Genomic DNA, 13,503 nt, shown 5'->3' on the forward strand with positions numbered 1-13,503 from the left:
GTGAAGACAGCTGTGGAATATACATTCGGCAGATAATGATATTTACTGGTTTACAGCATGGGTGCAGCCACAGGAATTTTTGTCTGTTTTTAAGACTTGAAAACAAGTAGTTAAAACTTCCTTTTGGTGTTGCAGCTATAAACAGAGCAAGAAAAATCTCTCAATTATGATTCTGAGCACATCACCTACAATTACCACAGATGGAGACAACTGCTAGTGGTCACAAGACAACTCTGACCATGAAACACTGTTTGCCAGTGTTCAGTGTTCATTACGCCTTTTCAGGGGGACTGAATACTCTGCATTTTTCTTAGGAAAAGAAAGCGCTGCAAGAATTTTCTCAAAACAACCTGAGAAGAGAGTAACCACAGAGAAGAAAGGTGAACCATACTCTGCTTTTCACATAACCAAAAAAGCATACCTTGAATTGGAGTTTATTTTTGGATGTTTACAAAGTGAAGTTCGACATAGCTGCTAGCCCAATTTTCACACCAAAACAGCTATGATCAAAAAGACAACAATTTTATGCTGTCCTCCTGCAAGAAAACTCATACAGAATGAGGTCAAAGACTGCTTGAGGCAGTCTAGTGTTCAAGAGAGCCTAGAAATTTTTCAGTGAACACTAAGCTTGGAAAGATGCAGTGAGGAGCTTTGCCAAGGAACTGCTGCAAAGCTGCAGGGGATGACGATTTACAGTCCTTGCTGTGGCTCTGCAAGACAAGCCAAGCCTCTGGTTCTGCCATTGAGAGAGTGGCTGTTCCGCAAGTCAGCACGCTGGCAATTAACACACCGCTTTCAGAGAAAGATCTAGACATGTTCGTTTACTGCTGCATTCTGTGTGTGTGAGCACTTCTCCAATAGCCTCAACAGACTGCTGAAAATCTCCAGGGCCTTCAGAAGGTGCCACAAACTGAAATATTAGTAGGGGCCACACTCAATGCCCCGCTTACTGCAATGAAAGGCTTTTGGTTCACCCTCAAAAATATCACCCTTTCTACCAAAGCAAAGTTACTCTTACAAGCAGAAAGGCACTGGAAGCTGAGTTTACTCAAAGTCTACCTGCAAAAGCTACCAACCCAAAAGCCTTTTTCCTCTTCACTGAGCTTAATTAAGCACACTTTGGCTTGTCCATGTCTTGCTCCCAGACAGAGCTATTTATGGCATCACTTATAAATAGTTGCGGCTTCTTCTCTCAACTAGCTCCTGCCCTTAAAGGCATGGTCCAACGCAGCAGAGGGAGCTGAAATCAGCAAGTTAGTAGCAACCACTAGACCCTTATCCAGACAAATTAAAACTGATTAACAGGACAAGCCTTTCAAGCAAATATTGCTGACTGATCATTACCACACTAAGTAGCAAATTTAATTCATCTTCAGAATTCTCACTACTATTTGTGACAGCCAATGTGTTTCACCTGCTCATGCTCAGCCTTGAAGGGAAAAATTAAAAAAAAAAAAAAAAAAAAATCAGGTAATACAGAAGTAGGAAGGAGTCTAAAATGAGAGCATCTGGTCCAAGTTCAAGAAGCTGAACAGCTGCAATGCTTCACTCCCACAACATGACAGATGTTTGACAAGTCAGAAGTCAGCATCCGCTTGTATTGTTTCCCCTACATTCACATAGTGAGTTTTGAGTTTATTTGCTCATCCTTCAAGCATCTGAAAATATCTCCATGATGTATGTAAAAATGAAGCTCCAAGAAACCCAGTAACAGTTCAGGTTTTAGATAGTTTAGCCTACAAATCCCTCAGAAGTAGTACCTGGCTCTTCCCCTCCATGATTTCTTTGAGGCGCTTTAAAACGGTGCTGAGGCTTCTCAACTGAACTGCTGTTCGAGGATCATGACCTCCAAGAGGTGGTTCTACTTTCCTTCGATTGTCTGGAAGGGAAGGGAGAGTAATATTCATTTCTTCCATGATGCATCAACATTCACGTCGCAACACAAAACCCCATCGGAGGGAGAAATGTTCACATATGTTTGCACTTTATGAAGTTACAGCGTGTATAATTTCTTGCCCTTGCACTCTCCTCCCTCAGCAGGAGTTTCTGACAGCAGACCACTTGCTCTGATTGACATTTTAAATACCATCCTCTGTGTTTACAAGAACCGATTTAAGTTTTCTGAGAATGAAAACATCTTTTAAAGAAGTGATTTTCAACCTACTATCTGAACCCTGTAATAGCTTTTTAGAAAGCACTGAAGTCTCATTTCAGAATGCCCTCTAGGATACTAATACTTGAAAAGAATTGCAAAAATAGTCACACTCACCCTAGTATTGGAATAAGTCAATACCTTAACCTGAAATTATTTATAAATGACTACAGCAAATCTCAATTGCTTAGTTTCTATTAAAAACAGTAACTCAGAATAAAATGCATCCAGAAGTTCATGGTTTTGAGGGTTTTTTTGTTTTGTTATTTTCTAAGAAAAAAGCCAAGTTGTTCAGAACTTGTACAGTCACTCTTGATTACCTATAGCAAAGAGACTCCTGAATAAAAAGATACTGCAGCTAATTTCATTCCTATAAAATGCTAATTACTTTGAAACATTGCTGTACAAGGTACAAACAGGATCCTTCTCTCCAGAAAGATCTGCCAACGCAGCACTGTATCTACCCAAACACTTAAACATCTTCAGAGTCACTTTTCTACAGCTTAAAGTTCCTTACCAGCTTCGCTGCTCTCCATCTGACCAGCATTTTATTGCGATCCCCCAGCACAGGACGCACAGTCATGGCTGTTCTGTTTACTGCTTCAGCTCCCACTGATGTCAGCGGGACTGGCAGCACCAGCACAACCGCATTAACTGTTTCCGTGCAGTAACGACGAGGCCGCTCCTTTGTGCGCAGATCAAAACCCTTACAGTATATGTCATTAAAACTGGGGGATTCCATGCCTCCTCTTCATGTTCTTAATGGATATTTTTAGTTAATCAGCCCACATATAGCTGCTTAATGACCCATGCACAGCAAAGAATCCACAACAAGAGATGATTTTAAAGAGATTCTAGGGTGCTTAAAGCCAGTTTTGTGGCTAGCCACTTGGAATTTAGTTAAAAAAAACCAAAAAACCCCAAAAAACCAAACAAATATACTTTTGGACAGTAACAAATTGAGTATTTAGGGCGATTAAAGGAACTTTAAAATTTCAAGAAAACACTGATAATACCATAGAAGCCTTTGGCTCCTCCTCACTTCTGTCACAAGACCTACGCTGCATTTACTTCCTGGACTTTCCTGCTGTAACTTTTTAATTCAAGAGTATCTTCTTTCCAGGAATGTTGCTTCCAATTCACAAAATTACTGTAGTCCTTCCTGCCTAATTAGCTATAAATCCCATCAGGCAAGTGACTCCAAAAGTATGAACATACACAGCACTGAGGAAATGCCCCAGTAACTCCACACTGGCTCTCTTGTTAGTTAAATGCCCTTTTCTGTGTTACATAAAACAGTGTCAGAAGGATGTAACCTCCATTTAAAAAAGCACGCCATCAGCAGCGGGAGCACAGGGCTAGCCTGTTTATATTAGAGAAGCTGACTGATTATCGGATTAAAATTCAGTTGGCTCTTTTTCTTCTCAATCACATGGTTTCTCCCTTTCTGGAGGAAAACACACTGTATAGCAAGAATGCAAGAAGTTATTCCTGCAGTCCAGGACACACTGTGTCTAACACACTATCCTTATAAAAGAATTCTCATGTAGCAACCTTAGGTTAACTCTTACTTCTGATTCAAATTCCATCACTATAAATACCACAGCCATTTTCTCAGTTAATGCATGCGCAATTAACAAGTGTATATGTTTTTCAACATTTTAACTGTATTTCCTTATTTCACCATTAAATCTGCAAAATTCATGTTCCCTTCCACAAACACGGAAACTATCAGAGTACTTTTCTTGCTTTGCTGACACCATCATCCCAAGCCATCAGTGGCCCTTCTGAAGAGATTTCATTTATTCTTTTGATATGATCCCAAGTAATGGTAACCTTTTTTAGTGCTTCTGAAGCAGCAAATTCAGTATATGCTACTGGAAGAAAAACAAAACAGAAGGAAAAAAACCACAAAACCTCACGCACCCCACCAGCCAAGATTAAAATTACACATAAGAAATTAGGTTTTTAAAATAAAATTAAACTTGATTTAAGTGTTATTTAATCTGTTATGAAAACTGGATCAGCTCCACAAACTTTTGCTTGTCATTGTCCAGCCAGCGCAAAAACGACCATAGGAAACATAGAATCACAGATTAGTTCAGGCGGGAAGGGCCCTTCCCAGCTCCCCCAGTGCCACCCCTGCCATGAGCAGGGACATCTGCACCAGCTCAGGTTGCTCAGAGCCCTGTCCAGCCTGGCCTGGGATGTCTCCAGGGATGGGGCATCCACCACCTCTCTGGACAAGCTTCCTCATGGTTTTGATATATAGTCCTTAAACTTCCTCAGTTCACAGCTCTACAATATCTTCATCCGTTTAGTCTTCGTCCCTAGCCAAATGCTCATACAAGACAGTCATTTTTCACTTTACACCATTTTGCATTTAACAAACAAAAGCCAGCTGCATCTCAGCCCTCCAGCATAACACATCAACCCTCATCCTTCCTATATGTATTCATGGCTGCTGATGCTTGGCAAAACCTATACATCCTCTGCAATACTATTAATGTATGTTTTTCTCCTCTTTTTCCTACTCCCCCCATCTGAACTGTGATCACTGGGAAGGAACCTGCATTACCATTCCAGCTACAACTACCTGCTCAGTACACTCTTCTGAGTTCAGGCCACAGAAAGATTTGCTCAGTAAGTCATGCAATTCATCTGCATCCTCAGTTACTGAATCATTGAAATATATTTTCCTAGGGTTTCTTTTACGACCCTACGTATTTTAGCATAGATTTTACAGTGAATGACAAGTCAAAAACATAACAAGAACTACTTTTTTGCAACTTTACTACTAGTTTCAGTTTACAGAAAGAGAGTTGACCATAGACTAACAAAAGAGGTACAGAGTATCAACAATAAACAGATACTCCCACCAGGGATACCACAGTTTTGCTTATACAAGTCAACATGGATTGCTTTCTAGGTACTCACTGCCAAAGCATTTCATTTCATATTAAAGTTCACTATCACAGTTCAAACATCACATCTTCCTCAAGTCACTGCTACACAAAGTACTGACATGAGAAGTATGAAAGCTCTCTTTAACTTCATTTTACAACGTGCATTTTCATTTTCCACAACCTTTTTCAGTAGAAAAGATGCTGCCTGGTAATAAGACGTCCTTTATGATTCCCAGTAACGACCACGCACTTTCCCCAAGCCTTTGTCCCCCCCTCATATGATCGTTGGCCTTTCCTTCCTCCTCCTAAGCTCCTTTGCCGTTCCCTATTACTGCCAGCCTGCTGCAATTGTCTCGCATTAACAGCATTATCCTGCATGACAGGGTAATAAGCTAGAAGTGCTTTTACTCGCAATGCTCCATCTCCAATTGGCCAGCACTTCTAGTTCTCCTTAAACCGGATTTGTCAGCTGTGACGCTATCTCAGTACGAGACTATTTTGGTTCAACCCAGCTCCTTGAAAGCACAGGGCTGACAGCACAGGCAGGCTCGTGCAGTCCCATACAACTGGCAGGGCCCGCGGTCTCTGTACAAGTGACACCAGCTCTTCAGCATGTAAAGATGCAGCAGATCACCCCGGAACAAGGCTGCAGAGTCTCAGCACTGGTTCTCCAGCCGTACAACCCACAAAGTATCTCTGATGTCAGCCACGCATCCAGGAGCTTCTCCTATTTTCACAAAAGCCAGTAGGGTGCTATTATAACATTTTCACGTAAGCAGTCCTGAAGGGAAGCACACAACTGAAATCCTACATACTTTGACAGTAGAGAGTTTCCTACAAAAGCCGCCATCCCTCCATGTTGTTCTGCATTTGCAGTTGTCAACCAGCATGGTCCCTGAGCAGTGAGAATATCTGCTCTGCAGACAGTGCAAGCTAATGGACAGACAAGCTATGGGAGTCAGCATCTTCAGGCACAATTTCATTCCATCACTATTTAGAAGTACCAGCAGCCTTTTATTTATTTATTCCTTTCAGTTTGCTTGAGTTTGGCATGTTATTTAAACTCAAGTAGGCTACACAGGCCTTTGTGAAGGACTTAAAGCATTTTCCTGCCTACATTTATCAATATTATGAAGTATCTGAGTAATTGCCAAGCCTAGAGAGACATTTACAGTCCTACAGATCCAAGGCTGCAAGAAGACTCAACCGTATTAGACATGTCACTGAACTGAGTGGGTGAACTGACCTACCAATCCACGTGTTTATGTAAATCACATAACTTATTTTCATCCTTTTCATTCTTTAGATATGAGAATAATTTCTAAGATTATTTGTGCAGCCCAGCATCAGCTGCAATGGCAGAAGTAAAATTCTCCTCTGCTCAATGTTCAGAAATCCTCAAAGACCTGATTATTCAGCAACTTTTACGACAAGAGAAGGCATGAAAACTAATTTTCTAAAGTTTGCTTGGAAAAACAATGCTCGATTTTTGGAGAGGGAAGATGCAAGTACTTTTCCCCTCTTTAAATACAGTGAGATGACTTGAAAAACTCCCATGAAACCTCCCCACCAACCCAGTACACGGAAATCTCTTCCAAAAACCAGCAATTCAGCAATTCCTGTTTGGTCTAACTTCCTTCCAGGCTGATTCACCCTCACATTTTCCTAAGCGTACTTTCATCCAAACCCAGGGACATGAATGGAAGTCCTGAAAAGGAGCTGGAATAATGTAGCAAGAGTTCCTCCCCCGGACCGTAGACTAAGTCTCATTTCCCTGGCTGCCTATTCCCAGTGAAGTCAAAGAGCAGGATTATTTCTGCCTTCTGAGTACCAAACAACCCACCTCACCTAAAGGTTTCTAACCTGTAATCCCCAGATAAATTCCAAGTGATTTACAGGAGGTAACTAAGAATGAAGTAAAATAAATTGGCAAATCAGGCAAGAGCACACTGTTGTACTTTGGGCATTTGAGAGAAAGCCTTAAAAAACCAAAACAAAACACAAAAACCCCACACCTTAATTAGTTTATTGTGACAGGTACAACTGAATAGCACAAACAGTACTAGAGGGCAAGGAGGAAGATGATGAATGTGCTCAGCTATGACAGAATGCAAATGACAGAAATGAAAATACTAGTTATCTGCACCAGACTTTTGCCTAGTTACCAAGACTAGACATCTTTCTAAAAATCCCATACACATTAACAACGTTTAAGATCTGATTTGTTTGCACTAGGTATCATACTCTTGCAAATACCATCTTGCACAGGATTTTTACCCAACTGAGCATTTTGCTCAAGGCGGTCACAAACAGCCAACAGTAACTGGGCAGATCAAGAGTGACCCCTGCAATCTACTTACTAGTTCTTCCGGATCTTCATAAAGCCATTACACAGTTGCACATTTGAAATCACATTCAATTCCCATTCTAGCTAAAGAGATTCAGTATTGCATCTGGCAATAGTTCCAAGGTTAGGAATGAAAAAGGTTTAGACACAAGTTCCTATTAAATGCTTCTCAAAACACATACAAACAAAAACCTGCATTTATAACTCCCTTGAAGACACAAACATCAACCCCATTCAGACTGAGCTCTAAAGTTATAGTTTGCATGTGGCTGTTAAGAAACTGAAGTCTCTCAAGACAAAGCAGAAATTTTCAGGATCAAGGTTCAAGTGACTTTAAGACATTGGATCTGTTTTGGCAGCCTCTTTTGCTTCAGACTGTTCTGCAATTGAAACAGTAGAGCCCCAACAACCATGTCTTGCTGGAACACTAGGAAGGGTGGAGAAAACATGTTTCTGAGGTTAAAATGCAACCTCACTAACAGAAGCAGTGTAGCTTGATACCAAATTCTGCTATCAAGCTGGACAGTCAACAAACCTTTGTTCACCTCTTTCTGCCTCACTCTGAAGCCTCCCAGACTGGCTAGTACAACATTCCCTTGTAGCACAAAGAGCTGAAATTACCCAAGGCTGCAGAAGATCTTCTTTGTAGCTCGCCAGTCAGTTGTTTTTTGTAAGGAATCGGTGACCTCAGAGACTGAGCCCTGGTGGGATGCTGAGGACTGGACCAGCCACCACTCAACACTTGTGGATCATTCTGTCCTGCCTCTGCTCGCTCTGCTGGGGATGAAAGCCTGCCGTCATCTGGAGTTGACAAAAAGCAAGAAACCAACTGTTCAGACATGATAAAGAAAACCAGTAGTGCATGCAAAACTAACAGTAAGAAACTCTCATAAATAGAGCATTTGGGTCATGATTATACATAACAAAAGACAATAATTTTTAGTCTGAAAAATACCGTACAAAATAAGGAAACAGGCCCGTATGTAGAATTTGTCTGTCAAGGCTCAGGCTTTTTCAGAAATATCCCTAATGTGAAAAGTGTCTAAAAAACCAAACTGGCAAGCGTGAATTAATCTTGCTACATTATCAGCTTCTGCCCTGAAAAGAGTTTTTCAGTTATGTTAGAAGCCAGTGCTGAGGTCACATTGAAGTTACCACAGCCTTTAATAAACCACTCTTTTCCATCAGAGGATCAAGTACAGACAGGTTCTCACTGATTCCAGGAACGTGCCCATTTCATGTGCCGTTTCAAGGTTGTTTTTCCATTCTTTCAACACAACACTTTGCTGACTCCAGCTACATTTGTCAGAGACAAACAAGTGAAGCAAATATTGACCACATTTTACATTACTTTCAATAAATGAATAATGACAAGCAATATTCTACTATGCAAACTAATCGCAGTCATACCAAGTAATTATTTTTAATTCTGCATAAGAGTCTGAACAGATCTGTTTACTTATGCAAAAAGCTATCTAGACCCTTTTTCCCTAGCCCAAACATTGCTTAGCAGAGCTGGATAACGAAAAGACTAAACAAAAGCAGCTGACCAGTTTGCCATCTCCAGCAAAAAGTTTTGTACAAAATCAAGGTGCATTCATTCACCATTCTTCACAGTATATTTCTTTGAAACAAAAGAGAAAAACTCATATAGTTCTTTAAGAGCCTGCCTACTGAAAATGTGTTTCATGATACGCATGGCACAAAGGCCAAAATCAAGTAGTAGTTTTTAATATACAAAACTTGCACGACATTTCAGACCTCTTGATGGGCAACACCTAAGCCATGCAAATTAAAGGTGGATTTTCTGTAAACACAGCTTTATTGCAGCTCAGCTGCCACCCAGCTGAAGGTACAAGATGCACAGGAAGGTGAGGAGTGAAGGAAGTCTGGAGTAAGAACTTGCACTGAAAGGACAGGCACACATTTTGCTCACATAGGCTGGCAGAGGGTTACTCCTGCTTTTAACCCCCAAAACTTCATACAAACAGAAATCCAGACGCCCAGCTAAGAAGCTATACCATATTATCTGCTAACTGGCTTGTCTCTGACCTTCACAGGCAGCCACAGGTTTCTAGCTGCAAGATGATGGCTATCTTCTCCCGCAGCAAAGCTCTACTATGTCACCCAAAAGCAAGATGCAATATTTCCCACAAAAGAACTGACTCACCATCCATTTGCCCAGCCACCTGGCATTATGCTCTTATATCCAGAGGTGTTTTTACAAGTTCATGTGGTAGCAGAGGGCATCAATAAAACAGACAGCACACACAATCCACACACACGGTCCCTCAAGCGCTTACCTTTGCTGAAACGGAAGAGATTTACAAAAGAGCTGTAAGCTGATTTAAAAGGAGGGTCATCTTGGTCAGGAGTCAGGGGTTTGAAGTGGGTGAGATGAGACGGACTACTAGGAGAATGAGGTAGATCACTGGCGGAGTCCAGCGTCGGAGACCGTTTGTCATCTGCAGCCATTTCAGGTGCCCTGGAAAGAGTTCGGCAACGTGCATTACACACAGGGAGGTGAAACAGAACATCTCCAGTCAACTGAAGAGAAAGTGTCTCATTAGATGCTAGAGGGCGGACATTCACCCCACCTACCCCAGACATCTGCTGTTAGCACAGGTCAACGGTGCCAGAGTTTGGAGCCCATGTCCCCTGCCTTGTCACCAGCAAGAGACCAGCATCTCTGCAGAGAGCAGTTCAGAGCCCCAAATTAAACATTCCGAGCAACAAAAGCAAGTGAACAGCAACTACGCCGCCTGACAACACACTCTGGTTGCTGTTTTATGGGAACTTGAAGTTTTCAAATGGGGACTCCGCATGCAGATCACAAAGAAGTGAACTTCAGCTCAAGAGGAGAGTTGTCAATGGACTTCCGCAGTCCTTGTAACAAGAAAACTGAAGGCAGAAACACCTGAGCAAGCACAAGACATACTCGTTGTCTGGCCAGGTTAACTTCAGAACGAGAAATAGAACCAACTGCAAACAAAAGCAGGACTGAAAGATTAAGTTTGGTGGCACACTGCCTTCCCCTCCACGCTACAATACAGGGCCTTGTGCAAGTTACCAGGCAAGCAACCCAAACTGTGGCTTATTTGTTGTCATATCTAACACCTCCAAACCTCCTTGTTTTTGAGAGTGCTTACATTAAGGAAAAACAAACAAACAAAACCCAACACACACACACATACAAACCCCAAACCAAAACTAACAAAAACAAAAAAACCCACAACCAACCAACCAACACACACAAACGAAAAACCCCAACACAAACGAAAACCACACCACAGTCTCTATTAGGGGAAGCCAGACTTGTTAAGCCTACTTGCTGTGTACCAAAGCCTTCACACAACCAAGAATCATACTTTCTCGCGGCCCATATTCTTTAACGTCAATACACATCTGATTTTTCCCACTCCACCCCACTAAGCCTGCACTCCTAGCCTGCGAGGCTAAGGTGCTTACTACCTCCATCTTTGTTTAAGCAAGACTTAGTGAAACGTTTGACAGAGCAGGAACACTGGGAGCTGATGGAATCTATGAGTGATAGCTGACTTTGACATATTCTTGACATGTCAAGGATAAAACCTTACAAGAGTCTACTTCCTGCTCAGCAGCTCATACATGCTCCTTCATGAAATACGAGTTTCCACAACTGCTTCCTACAATCTACAGGCATATTTTGCTGACTAGAACATTTTCTTCAAAGTTCTAAGCAGCCACACTAAAAACTTATGCAGTGCAGAGAAAATCCACATGGTTCACTGAAGTGCCAGCAAGCTGCACGCTGCTCATGTGACAAGGTTTGACCACTTCTACAACAAAAGCATGAAAGATGGTATCTGCAAGTCAATCAGATGACTTCTCAGGGGACTTAAGCTTCTTGCTCTGTATATTAAGCACCTTTAGCTCAGAGTTTCTCCTGATATCCACATATCCTTAAGAAAGACAACAGAGAGACACCATTCGGAAAGTTTGGAGAAAAACTCTGGTCAGGTTCTTTATGTAAGGTTGGGTCTTAGTCTGGAATGCTTTTGCATCCCTTTCCCCTGTAAGTCATGGTACGTTTTGCTGCTGTGCATTTCAGCAATATTATTCAAACAACAGATTATCTAAATATGCTTAAACACCAGAGTTCATGGGAAATGCCCTCAGGAGCATATCTTCAGGTAAATTTTGAATTGTTTCTTCAATATTTAAGGCAACTGATAATTTGCTTTTTAAATGCTGAATGCATCCCATTAAAAATGCTGTTATGAAGTCAACCAGAAGTTTGATATGTTCATCTCTCAGCAACTGGCTACGGCCTGGCAAGACAACAAAACAGGGAAGTCTCTGAACTTGCATACATCACATATGCGATTCTGGAAAACTAAACTTTAGCTTCAAGGGGGGAAAAAAAACAAAACAAAACAAACACCACACAGTAATTACTTCTGTGGCAGCAGTACGAGTCTCATTAAAACAGATGGAAAAGAAGAGCGCTGTACTTGGCATTAGCTCCAGAAGCACCTGAATTTTCTGTGCTGCACAATACATTAGCCATGGAGGGTATCACCTTTTCTTAAAGCGCTCTAGTTCTCCCACTAAAAGGAAAACACTCCCTCCCCACTCTCAACAAACAGGGAAACAGTCACTTATTCGTATGTTGTGGGAAATCAGAAAGCAAGGCACACGTACTTGGCACACAAGGCACACAAACAGACTGCATCTTCCTCAGGACGTTTATCAAACAGCCTCAGGGCATTTATCTACAGCCACTTTGGGCTGCAACACCTTCAGCAATCAGCAGCTCACCGCCCATAAAACACCGAGCGCAAGTACGGGCGGAACCTCCACACACGTTCAGCATTTACATCCTGAACGGCTCCTGGACCCACAGAACCGCCCAGCGCCAGCAGGGCCCAGGCACCCCACGCTTCTCGGATCTCACCCCCAGGCACCCCGCTACCGCACCGCGGGCGGAAAGCCCGAACAGCTGTGACTGAAACAACTGCGCGACTCACACGCTTCGCTCCCAGCCCCTGCGCGCTCCCCTCAGCGAGGGGACAGCCGCCCGCCGCGGCCGCGCTGACCGCTGCGCGCTCCCCTCAGCGAGGGGACAGCCGCCCGCCGCGGCCGCGCTGACCGCTGCGCGCTCCCCTCAGCGAGGGGACAGCAGCCCGCCGCGGCCGCGCTGACCGCTGCGCGCTCCCCTCAGCGAGGGGACAGCCGCCCGCCGCGGCCGCGCTGACCGCTGCGCGCTCCCCTCAGCGAGGGCACAGCCGCCCGCCGCGGCCGCGCGCCCGAGATCACCTGCGCGGGATGGGGAGGGGGCGGCAGCGGCCACGCAGCGACCTCGGGCCAGCCTCGGGGCAGCAGCGCCGCCATGGGCCGGGCCCCACAGCGAGAGCTCGCACACCCGGGGAGCCACCCCTGCGCACCCACGCAGGATCGCGCGGTCCCGGCCGCGCTGTCCTCACCTGCTCCCCGCGGTACCGAACCGCGGACCCGGGTCCGCGCCGCCTCTTTTCACATCCCCGGCCCGGCCCTAGCAACCCGCCGCCATCCCTGCCCAATCGCCCGCCGATGGCGGCGCTCCTCGCCGAGGCATCGCCAATCGAGGCTCCGCGCCAAGCCAGCCGCCGGGGCGGGGCCCTGCGCCCCGCCTGCCCCGCAGCCCCGTCACCGCGCTCCGCCTCCCCGGCTCCGCGCTGCGAGGGCTGCCTCCCGGGCGGGGCAGCTCCAGGCCGCCAGGGCGGGAGTCGCCGCCTGCCTGGCAGCGGAGGCAGCCCGGGAGGCGGGCGTGCCCCCGCGGGGTTCCTCCCCGGTTCCCACTCCCCGCAGGGCCGCGTTCTCCTCCCCCTCAGGGCGGGCAGCCCCGCTGCTCGGCGGGCCTGTCGTGCCGACGTGGCCGCCCCCGCGCCAGCGAACGTGTCCGTGCCCGTGCCCGCCCGCGTGTGCCCTGGGCTGGGCTGCGGGCCGGTCCCGCCGGAACCCCGCGGCGCGGTCAGGCCCGCACAGCGCTGAGGGCAGGGTGGCCGCCCGCGCCCCAGCCCCTCGGCGCCCAGGCCTTCGTGCCCGCCAGCGCCACCGCCTGCCCTGTGGCAACGCAG

The 13,503-nt window shown here is 45.1% G+C and overlaps 1 protein-coding gene across 9 annotated transcripts in view; it reads right to left on the reverse strand.

Annotated features, from left to right (window-relative positions):
- Nucleotides 1-13,503, reverse strand: part of PIKFYVE (phosphoinositide kinase, FYVE-type zinc finger containing) — a 63,721-nt gene that overhangs the window by 50,046 nt on the left and 172 nt on the right. For 5 of the 9 annotated variants that reach the window (XR_010606369.1, XM_065637312.1, XM_065637311.1 and 2 more), the window contains exons 1-4: nucleotides 12,871-12,987; nucleotides 9,709-9,890; nucleotides 8,027-8,206; nucleotides 1,761-1,879 (exon numbers count right to left, since the gene is read on the reverse strand). Coding sequence is in view for 8 of the 9 variants with exons in the window: in XM_065637312.1 (XP_065493384.1) it covers nucleotides 1,761-1,879; nucleotides 8,027-8,206; nucleotides 9,709-9,880 (471 nt within the window). In the remaining variant the exon portion in view is untranslated. Of the gene's footprint in view, nucleotides 1-1,760; nucleotides 1,880-2,669; nucleotides 2,752-8,026; nucleotides 8,207-9,708; nucleotides 9,891-10,006; nucleotides 10,057-12,870; nucleotides 12,988-13,503 lie in introns of those variants that run through there. The other 4 variants (XM_065637313.1, XM_065637309.1, XM_065637315.1 and 1 more) reach the window with 4 other exon arrangements.

This window comes from Caloenas nicobarica, chromosome 6 (genome assembly GCF_036013445.1).
Source record: "Caloenas nicobarica isolate bCalNic1 chromosome 6, bCalNic1.hap1, whole genome shotgun sequence".
Taxonomy (NCBI): domain Eukaryota; kingdom Metazoa; phylum Chordata; class Aves; order Columbiformes; family Columbidae; genus Caloenas; species Caloenas nicobarica.